The sequence below is a fragment of the Scylla paramamosain genome, chromosome 2 (genome assembly GCF_035594125.1).
Source record: "Scylla paramamosain isolate STU-SP2022 chromosome 2, ASM3559412v1, whole genome shotgun sequence".
In the NCBI taxonomy this organism is placed as follows: Eukaryota; Metazoa; Arthropoda; class Malacostraca; order Decapoda; family Portunidae; genus Scylla; species Scylla paramamosain.
Window position 1 is genome coordinate 27,471,817 of NC_087152.1, and position 17,500 is coordinate 27,489,316.

The 17,500-nt window shown below is 43.7% G+C and overlaps 2 protein-coding genes and 1 long non-coding RNA gene across 6 annotated transcripts in view; 1 reads left to right on the top strand and 2 right to left on the bottom strand.

The window, feature by feature from the left end:
- The first annotated feature begins 7,929 nt into the window (after positions 1 to 7,929).
- LOC135112580 (uncharacterized) overlaps positions 7,930 to 17,500 on the top strand; it is an 83,907-nt gene continuing 74,336 nt past the window's right edge. For 2 of the 4 annotated variants that reach the window (XM_064027053.1, XM_064027080.1), the window contains exons 1-2: positions 7,930 to 8,148; positions 13,742 to 13,839. The gene's annotated coding sequence lies outside the window, so the exon portion shown is untranslated. Of the gene's footprint in view, positions 8,149 to 12,934; positions 13,109 to 13,402; positions 13,519 to 13,741; positions 13,840 to 17,500 lie in introns of those variants that run through there. The other 2 variants (XM_064027071.1, XM_064027062.1) reach the window with 2 other exon arrangements.
- LOC135112598 (uncharacterized) lies at positions 8,848 to 11,595 on the bottom strand. Its single transcript, XR_010274479.1, has 2 exons — positions 9,662 to 11,595; positions 8,848 to 9,059 (listed from the first exon to the last, which is right to left on the bottom strand). It is a non-coding gene; the product is annotated as an uncharacterized LOC135112598 (long non-coding RNA).
- Positions 16,029 to 17,410, bottom strand: LOC135107392 (histidine-rich glycoprotein-like). Its single transcript, XM_064017212.1, has 2 exons — positions 17,067 to 17,410; positions 16,029 to 16,275 (listed from the first exon to the last, which is right to left on the bottom strand). The coding sequence occupies exons 1-2, from the start codon at positions 17,408 to 17,410 to the stop codon at positions 16,029 to 16,031; spliced, it is 591 nt and encodes a 196-aa protein (XP_063873282.1).

Here is a 17,500-nt window from a genome sequence, read left to right on the forward strand (position 1 = left end):
TGTTCTCGCTTTTCATTGGCTGAGACATCTGTGTTTATATATTGCTTAATGATAATGAAAATATTAATAAGAATAATAAAGAAAATAATAACTTACATTTTCTTTGATGCATGAATTTTCAAAGGGTAACTTAACTAAACTGTCTCTTAGTAGACCTCAATTAACCCTCCGTTTTCTTTTATTAATAATAGTTCCCCTTACTAAACGTTAATTAACTTAATTTTCTTCAAATAACAATAATTTTGCAGTAATTTTTCCCTTTGAAAATCGAAAATCACGTTCGTTTTCTTTGATGCCGTAATTTTTAAAGGGTAACTTAACTAAACCGACTGTCTCTTTTCAACCCTGCATTTCCATCCACTCCTCCCAACCAGGGACAGCTTCGAGTTGTTCAGGGGAGGCCCGGCGGTGGAGCAGACGGGGCAGACTCTCTCCATCACTGTGGTGCAAGGAAGGACCGCCACAGTGCTGGAGGTGGAGCACACTGGGGTGGACTTTCCCACACTCTGACAGAACCCCTATGCCAGCGGTGGGTGATGGTGGTGAGAGAGAGAGAGAGAGAGAGAGAGAGAGAGAGAGTGAACTGATGAAATTCTTAATATATTTCCTCATTTTTACTACTACTACTTCTACTACTACTATGGCTACTACTATTACTACTACTACTACTACTGCTATTACTACTACTACTACTACTACTACTACTACTACTACTACTACTACTACTACTACTACTGCTACTATATATATAAATATATATATATATATATATATATATATATATATATATATATATATATATATATATATATATATATATATATATATATATATATATATATATATATATATATATATATATATATATATATATATATATATATATATATATATATATATATATATATATATATATATATATATATATATATATATATATCACTCTTTTAGACAGGGTGGAATCAAAAGCTTTCCGTCTCACCAACTCTTCTCTAACTGACTGTCATCAGCCTCTCTCTCATCGCTGCAGTGTTGCATCTCTAGCTGTCTTCTACCGCTATTTTCACGCTAACTGCTCTTCTGATCTTGTTAAGTGCATGCCTCCCCTCCTCCCGCGGCCTCGCTGCACAAGACTTTCTTCTTTCTCTCACTGTTATTCTGTCCACCTTTCTAATGCAAGAGTTAACCAGTATTCACAATCATTCATTCCTTTCTCTGGTAAACTCTGGAACTCCCTGCCTGCTTCTGTATTTCCATCTTCCTGTGACTTGAACCCCTTTAAGAGGGAGGTTTCAACACACTTACCCTTCAACTTTTGACTACCGCTTCAGACAATATTCGGGGACCGGCGTCTGTGTTTTTTTTTTTTTTTCCTCTTGGACGGTGTCCTTCCTATATTCCTACATAAAATAAATAAATAAATAAATAAATAAGAAAATAGATTAGTGGGCAGCTGTGTGTTTAAGCACAAGACTGGGTCACATTATCTCTCTCTCTCTCTCTCTCTCTCTCTCTCTCTCTCTCTCTCTCTCTCTCTCTCTCTCTCTCTCTCTCTCTCTCTTTCTGTATATATATATATATATATATATATATATATATATATATATATATATATATATATATATATATATATATATATATATATATATATATATATATATATATATATATATATATATATATATATATATATATATTAAGGGTGTATATGGGCAGGAGTCTTTCTCTAATACATATCTCATTGAATGTGATAGCTAGTTGAGCATTTATTACTTTTCTTAAGATCTTTTCCTTATATCTTATGATTGTCTTATTTTCTTTTTTAATTGGCTGTATGACTTCGCCGAAGCTAGTCATTTTCGCTAGATCGCGATTTCGGGTCCTTGACCCTTCTTCAGTAGCAAAGGTCTATCCGTAGTGAGGGTGTCGGAGAGAATGGCTCAAGCTACATAACATAACATAACAAAGAGAGAAAAGATGGGGAGGGGGAAGTGGGGATAGTGGGAAGAATAGGGGGGTGATAAGTAGGGAATTGTAGTAGGAGAAATAGTCACTGGGGCTTAACCCAGGCGCAATTTGAATTTTTGTTTTATTATTACGAAGGACGTCTATTTTTTAACGTGTTATATTTATGTTAAGATGGCAAGGGAGACAAGGTCCTTATCGGGGGAAGCAGGAGAGTCCGCCACCAACCGAGCAAGCCAAGCCCAACACAGCCGCAGCCACGGACGCCGCCCACGCACCCAAAACCCCGGGCCAAACCACGCACAAGTTAGGGGCCAGACTATCCAGAGCCTGCACCATCAGGATGTGAAAGAGGAGTGAAGGACAGTCAGAGTAAAAAGTTTTTTTTTTTTTTTTGTGCTTTTATTGGTTTAAAGAAGGATGGAGGAAGAAGTACATCCGTATAGCGGAGGGACCTACAGTTTTACGTGGGTTCCGAACCACGGATAGTAGTAGAGTGAGTTGGTGATGGCAGGGATCTTTATTGTATGATGTAATGTGGTGGGTGAAAAAGCGGTGTCGGTCCTTTCTGCTCGTGTCCTGTGACTCGTCCTGCAAAAAGGCCAACCTGCTAAAGAAAAGAGAATATAAAAAATGTCGTGGTGTTATTTGCATGGGGAGGGTGAGGATGGTTTGTGATAATGATTGACGTGATGGTAGGATGTGCAAATCTAATACCATCTGTTTGCACGCGGTAAGTCGCCGGTGGTGGGGGGTGAATGGGGATTCCTGCATGGATGCTTCCAGGGCCCCGCCCCACCATCTCTTGACTACCTTCCTGCCCAGCCCTTGCCGCACCCAACTACCTCTGTGTGGGAGGTGAAGTGGCTTCCACTTAATGGTGTGGTTGCCGTCCCCATCATCAGTACTGGCCGCTCCTTAACTGCCGCGGGGGGTACCACTACCGGAACGTCATGCCGACGGCCGGGGGCCCCATTGCCGTGACGTCAGTGGGAGGAGTGCGGTTCGTGCTCTCCCCGTCTCTCTGGGAGTGGTCGCCTGGTGCCCCCTTGAAACCTAGGCTGCGAGGCAAAAAAAAAATAATGTATAAAAAACAAAAATATGAATACAAAGCCATAAGACAAAAAATATGAAAAAATCACTAGGTGTTGGCACACGACCCCACTCCCTCGGTCAGAGGCATGGAATGTTAATGGCGGTGTTTTTTTGTCGTGTCCCTTTCCCAGGAGCGGTCCGGTGCCTCCTTAAAACCTAGGCTGCGAGACAGAAAAATAATGCATAAAAACAAAAATATGAATAGAATGCCATAAGACAAAAAATATGAAAAAACCACTAGGTGTTGGCACGCGGGCCCACCCACGTGAACGAGAGAACGACGATGATGCCACTCAGACACCATGAGTGGTACAGAGAGAGGAGGCAGTGAAGAGAGGAAAGGAGGAGTCCATTATTAGAAGAGAGGTTCAGGAGGCATAGTGGGAGGATCAAGGAGATTGGAGTTCGGCAGGTGACGGAAAGCTGGGGGGAATTTGGTCATGAAATTGTATGTGATTGTGTGTCTGTCGGAGAAGGAGCTTAGTTGTTTTTCGATTCTGTTGTAGAGTGTTATGTTAAGGGGGGGATGTTGGACTCCTCGTGAATGGAGAGAGAGGTTCGGAAGTCGAACCATTTCGTCCCAAGAGCGAAACGGATTGCTCGATTTTGAACCTTCTGAAGTTTAGAGAGGTTGGCGGGAGCAGAGAGAGAGAGGGCAAGAGGGCAGTAGGTTAAGAGAGGGAGAATGAAAGCTTTGTAGAGGTGAAGTTTTGTTTTTGTGCTGCTGTCACGAAATCTTTCCAGGTTGCTCAGGGCCTTGGCGGCTATGGTTGCTTTTTGTTTTAAATGTATATTGAAATTGAGGTGCTTATCAATGGTGAGGCCAAGCACTTTGTTGTTGTTACTGATGGGGATTGGGGTGGGGATTGGTTCAATTCTATTTAGTGAAATTTGGCGGGGCTGACTTCTTTTAATGTTGAAATAAGTGACTTTTGATTTTTCGGGATGGGAGAGAATTCGCCATTTCATCTCCCATAGGCTAGTCGCCATCAGTTCCCTCTGAATTTTGTCAGTGAGGAGATCTAACGACCTGGCACGGGCCAATTGCGTTACATCGTCCGCGTATTGAATAGTTAGTGAGTCATTGTGGGCTGGTAGGGGTAGGTCGGCTGTATACATGTTAAAAAAGGGTGGGAGAGAGTACGGAGCCTTGTGGGACTCCAGCCTGAGGGGTAAAAAATGTCGAAAAGTTGCCCTGGTGGCGTATTCTTGTCTGTCTCTCTTCCAGAAAACTACACAAGATGCGTTGCGTTAGAAGAGGGAGATTGAAGTTATTACAAATTTTGTATTTTAAACCGGTGTGCCAAATGGTGTCAAATGCTTTTTTGACATCTTTTGTCATGAGTGCTGTCTTGTAATATGGCTTGTTGAATTTTAGGTAGGCTACTATGCTGTTAAGGGCGTCCTCCGTTGAGGCGTTCCTCCGGAAACCGAACTGCTGTGGTGCCAGCAATCCGTTACCTTCGAGGAACGCTCTCAATCTTAAATTGATTAGACGCTCAAAAGTTTTTCCAAGAATTTCAAGGAGGCTTATGGGGCGATAGTTTTCTGGTAAGTGAGAGTTTTTTCCGGGCTTGGCAATAAGGGTGATGTTTGAGATTTTGAAAGCCTTTGGGAAGTATCCAGAGGCGAGGCAAGCATTGAAAATTTTTGTCAGGCTGGATATGATTTCTGGAGGAAGGCTCCGCACCATCGGCCAGGTGACTCCTGAGGGACTGGGGGCTCGCCGCGGAGTGTGTCTGAGCAACCTGGTGACATCCTCCTCCTCAATGGGTGTGATGAGAGGGTGTTGGGGATCTAGGTGTGTTAAGTGTATAATGTTATGTGGTAGCGTGTTTGCTAGGTTTCGGCGCACAAGATCGGTGATGTGGTGTATGTGGGCAATACTGGGCTCATGGGGAGGGAAAGGGTGTGGTTGGAAGGTGTTGCACCAGTGTGTCTGGAAGGTGTTGGTGACTTGGTCTGGGTTGGTGGCTCGATCACCGTTCACTAGGAGGTACTCGAATCTTTCCCGCTGGCATCCCTTCAGCTTGTGCACCATGTGCCAGAACTGAGTAGGATTTTTGCAGCGAGCTCCGTCCATAAGGGAGACTAGATTCCTCCAGTGAGCTCAAGCTGATTGCGGGGGTGTATTTATACCGGTAGGCTTGTCACCCCGCTGCGCGTCCTGGTCTCTGATTGGCTGACGGCTGTCGCGGGCTGTGCTGGGCTGCTATCTAAGCTGGGTCTTCGCGCGCTTGGTAATGCTTGTAGGTCTTCGGATTGTTGATTTAATGTAGGGTTTGTCTCTTTTATATATTGTGCTTCTAAGATGGGGAGACGCCTGGTGTCTGGGCATGTAGTTAGGATCTCCGTTTTATCTACTAGCATTCCTCTTGTGATGTTTATGTTATGCTTCTCCTTCAGATGTTTCTTGGGTGCTCCTGCTGCGAGGTGGAAAGTTAGTCGTTGGGAGAGTCTTGTTGTCGTCATGCCAACATAGGTGGAGGGAAGGACTTCACAGTTTCCTTGGTTACACGTAAACCTATATATGACATGTAACTTTTGAAGGCTCTCTTTCTCTTTTGAGGTGTTATTTTTCAGAAGAAGATGGCTGGTTTTCTTGGTGTTGTAATAAATTATCAGTTTAACTTGTCTGTTGCTATCAAGCAACTTTCTCTACCGCCTACGAAGAAGATGAGAGGGCCATCACGCAGATTGTGAAGAGGAACATCAAGCCTTCCAACCCTTACAGACAAGTTAAACTGATAATTTATTACAACACCAAGAAAACCAGCCATCTTCTTCTGAAAAATAACCCCTCAAAAAAAAAAAAAAAAATATATATATATATATATATATATATATATATATATATATATATATATATATATATATATATATATATATATATATATATATATATATATACACACACACACACACACACACACACACACACACACACACAGATAGACAGAGAGAGAGAGAGAGAGAGAGAGAGAGAGAGAGAAGGGAGGAGGAGGGATAGGAGGGTAAGGAGCAAGGAATGAACTAGCATGGAGGAGAGGGGGTGGGGGGGAACTTTACCCTCCCCTTCCTGGGCAGGGAGAGATAGAGAGAGAGAGAGAGAGAGAGAGAGAGAGAGAGAGAGAGAGAGAGAGAGAGAGAGAGAGAGAGAGAGAGAGAGAATTAAGGGTTAGAATACAGTAAAGAATGGAAGGAGAAGGAGGAGGAGGAGGGGGGAGAGGTAAGGAAATATGATAATACAAAGAGGTAGGAAGGAAGGAAAGAAGGAAAGTTTTCAAAGCGAAGGAGGGAAAGAGAGGCAGGCAAGTAATACAGAATGAGAAAGGAAGGGAGGAAGGGAAGAAGGGAAAAGTGGTAATGAGAGAGAGAGAGAGAGAGAGAGAGAGAGAGAGAGAGAGAGAGAGAGAGAGAGAGAGAGAGCATCACTACACTCCCTGTACTTATGCTCCTTATCTCCATTCTTTTCATCCCTTTCCTCTCGCTCCTCCTGTCTCTCCCTCCTCCTCCATTCTAATTCCTTCCCTCCCTCTCTTGAGCTCACAGATGAGGGAGGGAGTGAGGAAGGGAGGAATCGCTGAATAATAGGTAACGAATGATAATGGCAGTGAAATGAAAGGAAGGAAGGAAGGAAAGAAAGAGGGAGGGAGGAAGGAAGCAGTAAAGTTAACGAGCAAATAAATGTGGATTAGTGGGGTGCCACAGGGATCAGTATTAGGGCCATTGTTATTTCTAATATATATCAATGACTTGGATAGTGGAATTAGTAGTGATGTTAGTAAATTTGCGGATGACACAAAGATAGGTAGATTAATCAGGTCATATTTGGATGCCATCGCCTTGCAGGCAGACTTAGATAGAATGAATGAATGGACGGATAGATGGCAAATGTAATTTAATATCAATAAATGCAAAGTGCTTAGCGTAGGTAGAGGAAACCCACACAATAGGTACACATTAAACAACCAAACTCTGGTAGGTACAGGGTACGAGAAAGATTTAGGAGTTATAGTTAGCTCTGAACTCGGAAACTCTGAACTAGGGAAACAATGCATAGAAGCCAGAAACAAGGCAAATAGGGTACTAGGATTCATTTTTAGGAGTGTTAAAAGTAGAAGGCCGGAAGTAATATTAAAGTTATACTTGGCGCTGGTCAGACCTCATCTAGACTACGCTGTGCAGTTCTGGTCCCCACATTATAGGAAAGATATAGGTCTATTAGAATCAGTACAGAGGAGAATGACTAAAAGGATACAGGGGATGAGGAGTATTCCTTACGAGGCGAGGTTGAAACTGTTAAATTTATATTCTCTAGAGAGACGTGGGTTAAGAGGGGACCTGATAGAAGTCTTTAAGTGGTATAAGGGTTATAACAAGGGAGATGTAAGCAAAATTTTTAGGATCAGCAACCAGGGTAGAACAAGAAATAACGGGTTCAAGCTTGAAAAATTTAGGTTTAGGAAGGAGATAGGAAAAAACTGGTTCTCAAATAGAGTGGTAGATGAGTGGAACGGACTCACTAATCATATAGTTAGTGCAAGGACACAAGAGAGCTTTAAGAGAAGATTAGAGAAGTTTATGGATGGGGATGACAGATGGAAATAGGTAGGTGTGTTTCATACAGGGACTGCCACGTGTAAGCCTGGTCGCTTCTTGCAGCTTCCCTTATTTCTTATGTTCTTATGTTATGAGAGAGAGAGAGAGAGAGAGAGAGAGAGAGAGAGAGAGTGAGAGTGAGTGAGAGAACTGTTTTTTCTGGGTGGTGGTTGAGTTTCCTGGCGGCCGCCGCTTTGAACAAAACACACAGGATGTGATGAAAGCTTGTAACTCAACGGTCTTATCTATTTACTTTTGGTGGTGAAATGGCGTGCCGGTAACGGCTGCAGCCTGCCACCTTGCTGAGCGCTTTTCAACTTTCCTATATAATTATGTAACTCAGGGAAGTTCAAAGTTGAAATGTGTTGTTTTCTTTCTGGCAGTGGCTGAGTGAGGCAAGTGGCAACGCGGGGGTGGCTCAGCGCGTCGCGTCTCGTCTCAGTCACGTATCACACATCCTGGGCGTGCGTGGGGTGTTGTGGCAGGGTAAGCAGTCCTCACTTGTACCACCAGTGTGCTACACTTAATGTTGCCAGGACACACTGCTATATTTCTGTAATAACTGCAGGATTGAGACGTAGTAAGAGATGGACTCCAGGGGTAACAATGTATTAAGGAGCGGCTACCCGCTTGCCGGCTGGAGCTGAACTGGCTCCATACAGAGAGAAGCTTCCGAAATCAACTAGTATGAACTAATACATAAACCAATACATGAAGCAGTGAATGACAAGTAGTACTTTGGTAGTAACAATTATAACACTCCTCCCTTTTTAAAAAAAAACTCAGGTTAGAAACCATAAAATCAAGTTTACAACCAAAATGTTAAAAAAGATACAGAAGATACTAAAACTTATCAATTAGAAAGACTAGAAAAAAAAATATTCGATACAAGTTATAAGAAACGCTAAAACCCGCAAACACGAGACAAAAAAACAAAATAAACATAGTAACTAAAACTAGCAAAAGTAATACAAAACTCCAACAATTAAAATAGTTAACACAAGTGAAGCAAGAGACCTAACATTTTATTTCCAAGCTATCTGCAAACGATCTGGCTTCTGGCGCAGTCTCTCAGAACGGCGCAGTGTTTCCCTCTCCAACGGCTGCTGTTGTGGCGGCAATCCAGGTTCGAACTCTTGACTTGAGGTTAACTCTCGTTCTTGAATTTGATCCGGCGCGTTGCTGTTGTGTGCTCCGGACTGCTTCGAAACTCCTGCCTTTAGGGGCGACACGCTGCCTGCCGGTGCCGAACCATGTTTCTGAATTCCTGCTCCATTTGTGAGGTCCATGGGAGGTGGTATGGCATCATCTGCGTTAACCGTCTCGCCCTCTATGCTTACTCTTCTCCTCACATAGTCGAGATGACGTCGTACAGTCCTCCCATCTAGCAACTGCACCTTGAAAGAAACAGGACCGGATTTTTGGACAATTACGCCTGATAGCCATTTTTTCCCTGGAGAAAAGTTTACTACATAAACTAATTCTCCCACTTTAAATTCCCTATGCCGCGCTTTCTGATCATGGTAGTACTTTTGCATTTCTTGCTTCTTCATAACTCTATCCTGGACATCTGGATGCAGTAAGTCTAAACAAGTTTTTAATTTTCTTCCCACTAAAAGCTCAGCAGGGGAAACTCCTGTGGTAGTCTGAGGTGTTACTCGATACCGTAACAGAAACTTGCTAATTCTGGATTCCAATGAGCCTCCTGTTAATCTTTTAAGAGAATTTTTAAAAATTTGAACTGCCTTTTCCGCCAACCCATTGGATGCTGGATGGTAGGGAGATGTCTTTATGTGAATGATACCATTTTGTTTTAAGAAAGCTTCAAACTCTTCGCTACAAAAATTGGTACCATTATCTGTTACCACCGTGTCAGGTAGTCCTTGTGACCCGAATGTAACTTGCAACTTTTCAATAGTTATAGATGAAGTGGCTGACTGTGTAGCGTGAACATCCATCCATTTGGAATGGGCATCTATGATGACGAGGAACATCTTACCCATAAACGGCCCAGCGTAATCCAAATGTAACCTGGACCAGGGTTTTAGTGGCCACTCCCATGGCTGCAAAGGAGCGTCTGGGGGAAGATTTCTCACTTGTTGGCACTGTGAACATAGTTGTACTGTTGACTCAACATCTTTATCTATATTGGGCCACCACACATGACTACGCGCAATACCTTTCATGCGCGAGACTCCTGGATGCGTTGCATGTAGCTCAGCCAACACATTTTTTCTAGCTATCTGAGGCACCACCACTCTTGATCCCCACAAAATTATTCCATCTTGGACACTTAATTCGTGCCTCCTTCTAAAAAAAGGCTGAAGTGTTTCCTCTGCTATATGTCCAGGCCAACCGTACAGAATGTGATCTCTTACCTTCGAGAGTGTTGAGTCCTTATCCGTCCATTGCCTTAACTCTCTCGACGTGACGGGTGTCTGGTCTAGTCTCTCCAACACGCATACCACATCACCGGGGACTGGAGTCACCTTGGGGAATTCAGGAGAGGAAGGCGACTCAACCCATCAGCATGTACTATATTTTTCCCTGGTTTGTGGGTGATAGTGTATTCATACGCCGATAGTGTTAGCGCCCAGCGTTGGATACGACTTGATGCCATCACAGGCACTGGGCGAGTTTCATTAAACAGACTTTTAAGTGGCTGATGGTCTGAAATGATCTCAAAATGGCGGCCATACAAGTAATTATGAAATTTCTTAACACCAAATATTATTGCCAAACCTTCTTTCTCTACCTGAGCATACTTGCGTTCAGCTATGCTCAGGGATCGGGATGCGAAAGCAATCGGTTTCTCCTCTCCAGACTCCAAACGGTGTGCAAGGACTGCTCCCAATCCGTATGGTGACGCGTCACAGGTGAGCAGGAGGGGCTTGCTGCTGTCATAATGCACCAACACCTTGGAGCTCGCCAACAGTTGTTTCGATGTGGCAAGGGCACGCTGCTGTTCTGGTCCCCATTGCCATTCCACGTCCCGTTGCAGTAATCTGTACAAGGGAGCAAATACTGTGGAAAGATTAGGAATGTATCTGCCATAATAATTAACAAGCCCCAAATACGCCTTTAGTTCAGTGATGTTGCTTGGTGTGGGTGCCTTTATAACAGCTTGAACCTTGTCCTCGGACGGGTGCAGCCCTTCCGCATTAATTTTATGTCCTAAATATGTTACTTCTGGTGCCTGAAACACACACTTCTTTAACTTCAGTTTCACCCCCGCGTCATCCATACGCCTCAAAACTTCTGTCAGGTTACTCAGATGTTCCCTTTCCGTCTTCCCTGTCACTAATACATCATCCAAGTACACCACCACGTGAGGGATACCTTGCAGTAAGTTCTCCATAACTCTCTGGAATATTCCTGGCGCCGAGGAGACTCCGTATGGTAAGCGATTATATACGAATAACCCCTTATGTGTATTTATCGTTACATATTTTTTTGATTCCTCTTCCAGTGGTAGTTGTGAATAAGCATGTGACAGGTCTAATTTTGAAAAAGTCTTCCTCTCCTGACAAATTTGCTAATAAATCCTCAACCTTCGGTATCGGGTAACTGTCCACTCTAGACACGCGGTTCACAGTCATCTTGTAGTCCCCACAAATACGTATGGATTTGTCTCCCTTAACTATCGGGACTATTGGCGCCGCCCACTCTGAGAACTGCACAGGTTCAATTACTCCATCGTTAACTAGCCGTTCCAACTCGTGCTCCACTTTGTCTTTCAAGGCGTAGGGCAACGGGCGAGCTTTGAAAAACTTGGGTTGTGCCTCCTTATCCACATGTAGGGTCGCCTTTGTGTTTCTGATGAGACCCAACTCCTCTTTGAAAACATTACTAAAACTGCGAATGACCTTATCACACTCTGACCGACAACTATAAACTGCAGCCCAGTCTAGCTTAATTTGTTTCAACCAGTTTCTCCCCGTCAAACTCGGGCCGTCTCCATCCACTACCACCAACGGCAGAACTTTCGACTGGTTGTTATAATTAACCTCCACATTCACTTCCCCCATCACTTTCAATAAGTCTCCACTGTAGGTGCGTAACACTACGTCGGAATACTCGAGCACCGGCTTGCACGTATCCTTCCAGCTTTCTTCATACACTTTCTGACTTATAATGGACACCGCAGCACCAGTATCCACTTCCATGGGAATAGCCACCTTGTTAACTTCTGGGTGAACAATCACAGGTGGTTCACGAGCCCCCCGCACTGTATACATGGTGTATTCTTCCCCAGTTGTCTCACCGTCCTCCTCTTCACCCTCAATCTTGTGCATTTTCCTTTCCATGTCTGCTTTATTTCGACACATCCTTGCCAAGTGTCCCACTTTCTTACATTTAAAACAGGTAGCACGTGCAAAATGACAGCTAGGAGCCACATGCGGACCCCCACACCTGTAGCACTGTGGTCGAGGATTCGTTCGCACCCACGGTGTCTCTTGAATTTTTCTTCCTTCCCCGCGCCTCTCCTGAATCTTGTTCACTTGACTGCTGCGGTACTCCCCAGCCTGTTGTAGGTCTTCAGTGTCTTTTGCCGCAGCCTCCATAGCCAGAGCAGTTGCCTCTGCCTTCTTGAAGTCCAAATTCCCATCTGCCAACAACCTTGCTTGTATTTTTCGGTCGTCAATTCCACACACCAGACGATCTCGTAACATGTCAGGTAGTTGGTTTCCGTACGCACAGTGCTCCGCTAATTTCCGAAGGTCAGTAATGTAAGAAGACACAGATTCAGTTGGTTGCTTGAATCGTGAGTTGAATTTGAAGCGCTTCATGATTACTGACGGTTTCGGGCACATGTGATTCTCCAACAGCACTTTGAGGTCACTGTACGACTTGTCGGCTGGCTTCTCTGGTAGGCAGAGTGACCTTATCACTTCGTAGGTTCTTGCTCCACAAACAGCCAATAAAGTAGATTTCTTTTTTCTCTTCAATAATGTCGTTGGCTTCAAAAAAATGCTCCAGCCGCTCCACATATTGAGTCCACACCTCGGCATCCTGGTTAAATTCTTCTACTTTGCCAATAGATCCCATCCTCGTCGCCAATGTAATAACTGCAGGATTGAGACGTAGTAAGAGATGGACTCCAGGGGTAACAATGTATTAAGGAGCGGCTACCCGCTTGCCGGCTGGAGCTGAACTGGCTCCATACAGAGAGAAGCTTCCGAAATCAACTAGTATGAACTAATACATAAACCAATACATGAAGCAGTGAATGACAAGTAGTACTTTGGTAGTAACAATTATAACAATTTCCATCCTGCCTATCACCGGTGTCTCTTTGTTTCCTTCATAACGGTTGTGTTTTCACCTTAATTAAGATGTGTATCAGTATTATATACTTACGCTGCAACTCGCCGCTGAGAGAGAGAGAGAGAGAGAGAGAGAGAGAGACACCAAGCTAGCTACCTCGCTCCTCCGCGCTTCAGAAGTACGGTGCAGATAAAGGTTTCACCCCTACAACACCACGGATTACATAATTAACACGTGAAGGAGAGAGCAAGACTACTTTGGAGAGAGAGAGAGAGAGAGAGAGAGAGAGAGAGAGAGAGAGAGAGAGAGAGAGAGAGAGAGAGAGAGAGTGCCAGATGGTGACATGGGAAAGGATGAAACAGTGGAACATGTGGTGATGGAGTGTGTGAAATATATGCCCCCTCTCTCTCTCTCTCTCTCTCTCTCTCTCTCTCGTCTCTCGTCTCTCTCTCTCTCTCTCTCTTCTCTCTCTCTCTCTCTCTCTCTCTCTCTCTCTCTCTCTCTCTCTCTTCTAGTAGATGTAGTAGTAGAAGTAGTGCCTCAGTATCCATTATCAAGAGGAGCAAGGTCATCGTACACTTGACAGCAGTGAGTGGGCCGCCAGCAGCAGCTGGTGATCAAAGTCACAGGAGTGCAAGCTACATTAGTGTTTGTAAGCCGTGAGGCACATGAAGCACACGACACTATCACCACCCTTGGCTTGTCACACTCCCACAACACCAACAACAAGCATCCTGGCGTGTGTGTGTGTTACAGCGCCTTATTGCCCCGACACGGCTTTCATTGCTATAAGATTTATTTGACATTCCAGGGAAGCAGCAGAGAGGCAAACAGCGTGAAGGAAGACCAGACAGAGGCAGGCAGCTTCAAAGAAGACCACCAAAACAGAGGCAGGAACCCTCAACCAAGGTGTGTTGTTCTCAGTTGCAAAAAAAAAAAAAAAAAAATATATATATATATATATATATATATATATATATATATATATATATATATATATATATATATATATATATATATATATATATATATATATATATATATATATATATGGGAGATTATGTTGAGTTGATAGATGGAGGAATTGAGTTTTTCGGGCATTGAACAATACCAAGTTTGCTCAGCTCCAATTAGAAAGTTTAGAAAGATCAGAAGTGAGGCATTCCGTGGCTTCCTTGCACGAACTGTTTACTTCCTGAAGAGTGGGATGTCTATGAAAAGACATGGAAAAGTGGAGGGTGGTATCATCAGCATGGAAGTGGATAGGACAAGATGTTTGGTTTAGAAAATCATTGATAAATAATAGGAAGAGAGAGGGTTAGAGTACAAAACCCTGAGGAACACCACTGTTAATAGATTTAGGAGATGACCGTCTACCACAGCAGCAATACAACGGTCAGAAAGGAAACTTTAGATGAAGTTACAGAGAGAAGGATAGAAGCCGTGGGAAGGTAATTTAGAAATCAAAGCTTTGTGCCAGACTCTATCAAAAACTTTTGATACATCCAAGGCAACAGCCAAAGTTTCACCAAAATCTCTCAAAGAGGATGACCAACACTCAGAAAGGAAAGCCAGAAGATCACCAATAGAGCGGCCTTAATGGAACCAATAGTGGTGATTAGATAGAAGGTTGTGAAGTGATAGATGTTTAAGAATCTTCCTGTTGAGGATAGATTAAAAAACTTTAGACGAACAGGAAATTAAAGCAATAGGACGGTAGTTTGAAGGATTAGAACAGTCAGCATTGTTAGGACCAGGCTGAATGTAGGCAAACTTCCAGCAAAAAGGAATGGTTGATGGTGACAGACAGAGTTGAAAAAGTTTGACTAGGCAAGGTGTAAGCATGGAACAATAGGAGGGATTCCTTCAGGTCCATAAGTCTTCCGAGGGTTTAGGCCAGCGAGGGCATGGAAAACATCATTGTGAAGAATTTTCAATAGGTAGCATGAGAGGTGGAGGAGAGGGAGGAACAAGCCCTAAGTCATCCAAGGTACAGTTTTTAGCAAAGGTTTGAGCGAAGAGTTCAGCTTTAGACACAGATGTGATAGCAGTGGTGCCATCTGGTTGAAATAAACGAAGGAAAGAAGAAGAAACAAAGTTATTAGAGATGATTTTGGCTAGGTGCCAGAAGTCACGAGGGAGTTAAATCTTGAAAGATTTTGACACTTTCTATTAATGAAGGAGTGTTTGGCTAGTTGGAGAACAGACTTGGCATGGTTCCCAGCAGAAATATAACGTGCATGTGATTCTGGTGATGGAAGGCTAAAGTACCTTTTGTTGGCCACCTTTCTATCATGTATAGCAAGAGAACAAGCTGTGTTAAACCAAGGTTTGGAAGGATTAGGTGGAGAAAAAGAATGAAGAATGTACACCTCCGTGCCAGACACTATCACCTCTGATATGCGCTCAGCACACAAAGACGGGTCTTTGTCATGGAAGCAGTAGTCATTCCAAGGAAAATCAACAAAATACCTCCTCAGGTCCCCCCAAATAACAGAGGCAAAACGCCAGTGGCACCTCCGCTTAGGGGGATGCTGAGGAGCGATTGGAGTGATAGGAAGAAGATATGAAATTGGGATTGGAAGAGCCCAATGGAGAAGAGAGGGTAACAGCATAAGCAGAAGGATTAGAGGTCAGGAAGAGGTCAAGAATGTTGGGCGTATCTCCAAGACGGTCAGGAATATGAGTAGGATGTTGCACCAATTGCTCTAGGTCGTGGAGGATAGCAAAACTGAAGGCTAGTTCACCAGTGAAGGAAGATGTCACGTTTGTTTTTCTAACTGAACATTAATTGTGCTGACTGAATATTAGTTGTGTTTATGAACCTGGTATTGTCTTTGTTCGTGCATGCTGATTGCGTTGATCAATGAATGTGTTGAAGAGATATAAAGTGATACCAAGTAACTTTAAACGAATTGAGGATGAATGCCAGTGGGATATTTTGACTTGTAAGAGATGTAAATAATTAGTAGTTACCAATTAAAATATGAAAATTTTTGTGAGTTTTCCAGTAGCCTTTATGTACCAAATCCATACAGTATCTTGGACCACGACAGTGTGGTGTGTGCTGTGCTTGCTGGACTGTGTAATCCCATCCACTATTTGTGGCTGTTGATGTGGTGTGTGATGTGCTTGTTGGCCTGTGTAATCCCAAAACACTGTTGCTGCTGGGTGACTGGCTGGTGTGTGGTGTGCAGTGTAGTGTGGTGTGTGATGCACTTGTTGGCTTGTGTTATCTTGTACACTGCTGCTGGGTGACTGGCTGGTGTGTGGTGTGCTGTGTAATGTGGTGTGTGATGCACTTGTTGGCTTGTGTTATCTTGTACACTGCTGCTGGGTGACTGGCTGGTGTGTGGTGTGCAGGGTAGTGTGGTGTGTGATGCACTTGTTGGCTTGTGTTATCCTGTACACTGCTGCTGGGTGACTGGCTGGTGTGTGGTGTGCTGTGTGATGTGGTTGTTGGCCTGTGTAATCCTATACACTGCTGCTGGTTGACTAGTGTGTGGTGTAGTGTTTGGTGAAGTGGTGATTTTTTTTTTTTTTTTTTATGTAGTAAGGACACTGGCCAAGGGCAACAAAAATTTTTTTTTTTTAAATAAAAAAAAAAAATCTCACTAAGATGCCAGTTACCGAATAGGGTCCGAAGTCTTAGTAAAAAAATTGAAGGATAAGTGTCTTGAAACCTCCCTCTTGAAGGAATTCAAGTCATAGGAAGGTGGAAATACAGAAGCAGGCAGGGAGTTTCAGTCTACCAGAGAAAGGGATGAATGATTGAGAATGCTGGTTAACTCTTGCATTAGAGAGGTGGACAGAATAAGGGTGAGAGAAAGAAGAAAGTCTTGTGCAGCGAGACCGCGGGAGGAGGGAAGGCATGCAGTTAGCATGAACAGAATAGCAGTTAGCATGAAAATAGCGGTAGAAGACAGCTAGAGATGCAACATTACGGCGATGACAGAGAGGCTGAAGAAAGTTAGTTGAGGAGAGAATTTGATGAGACGAAAAGATTTTGATTTCACCCTGTCTAAAAAAGCGGTATGAGTGGAGCCCCCGCAGACATGTGAAGCATACTCCGTACATGGACGGATAAGGCCCTTGTACAGGCAACAGCTGGGGAGGTGAGAAAAACTAGCGGAGACGTCTCAGTGTGGTGTGGTTTGTGCAGTACATTGTGGTGTTGTGTGATGTTGTGCAGTGTGGTGTGGTGTGGTGTGATGTGGTGAAGCGTGGTGTACTGTAGTGTGATGTGATGTGGTGTGACACAGTGTGGTGTGGTGTGGTGTTGTGTGGTGTGGTGTGGTGTGGTGTGGTGTGGAGGGGCATGGTATGGTGTGGGGCAGTGTGGTGTGGTGCAGTGTGCTGGAGAGTGGTGTGGTGTTGTGTGGTGTTGCGTGATATAGTGTGGTACAGAGTGATGTGTTGTTGTGGTGTGGTGTGGTACAATGTGGTGTAGTGTGATATGGTACAGTGTGGTTTGGTGCATTATGGTGTGGTGTGGTTCAGTGTGGTGTGATGTGGTGTGATCCAGTGTAGTGTGGTGTGGTGCAGTGTGGTGTGGTGTAGTATGGTGCAG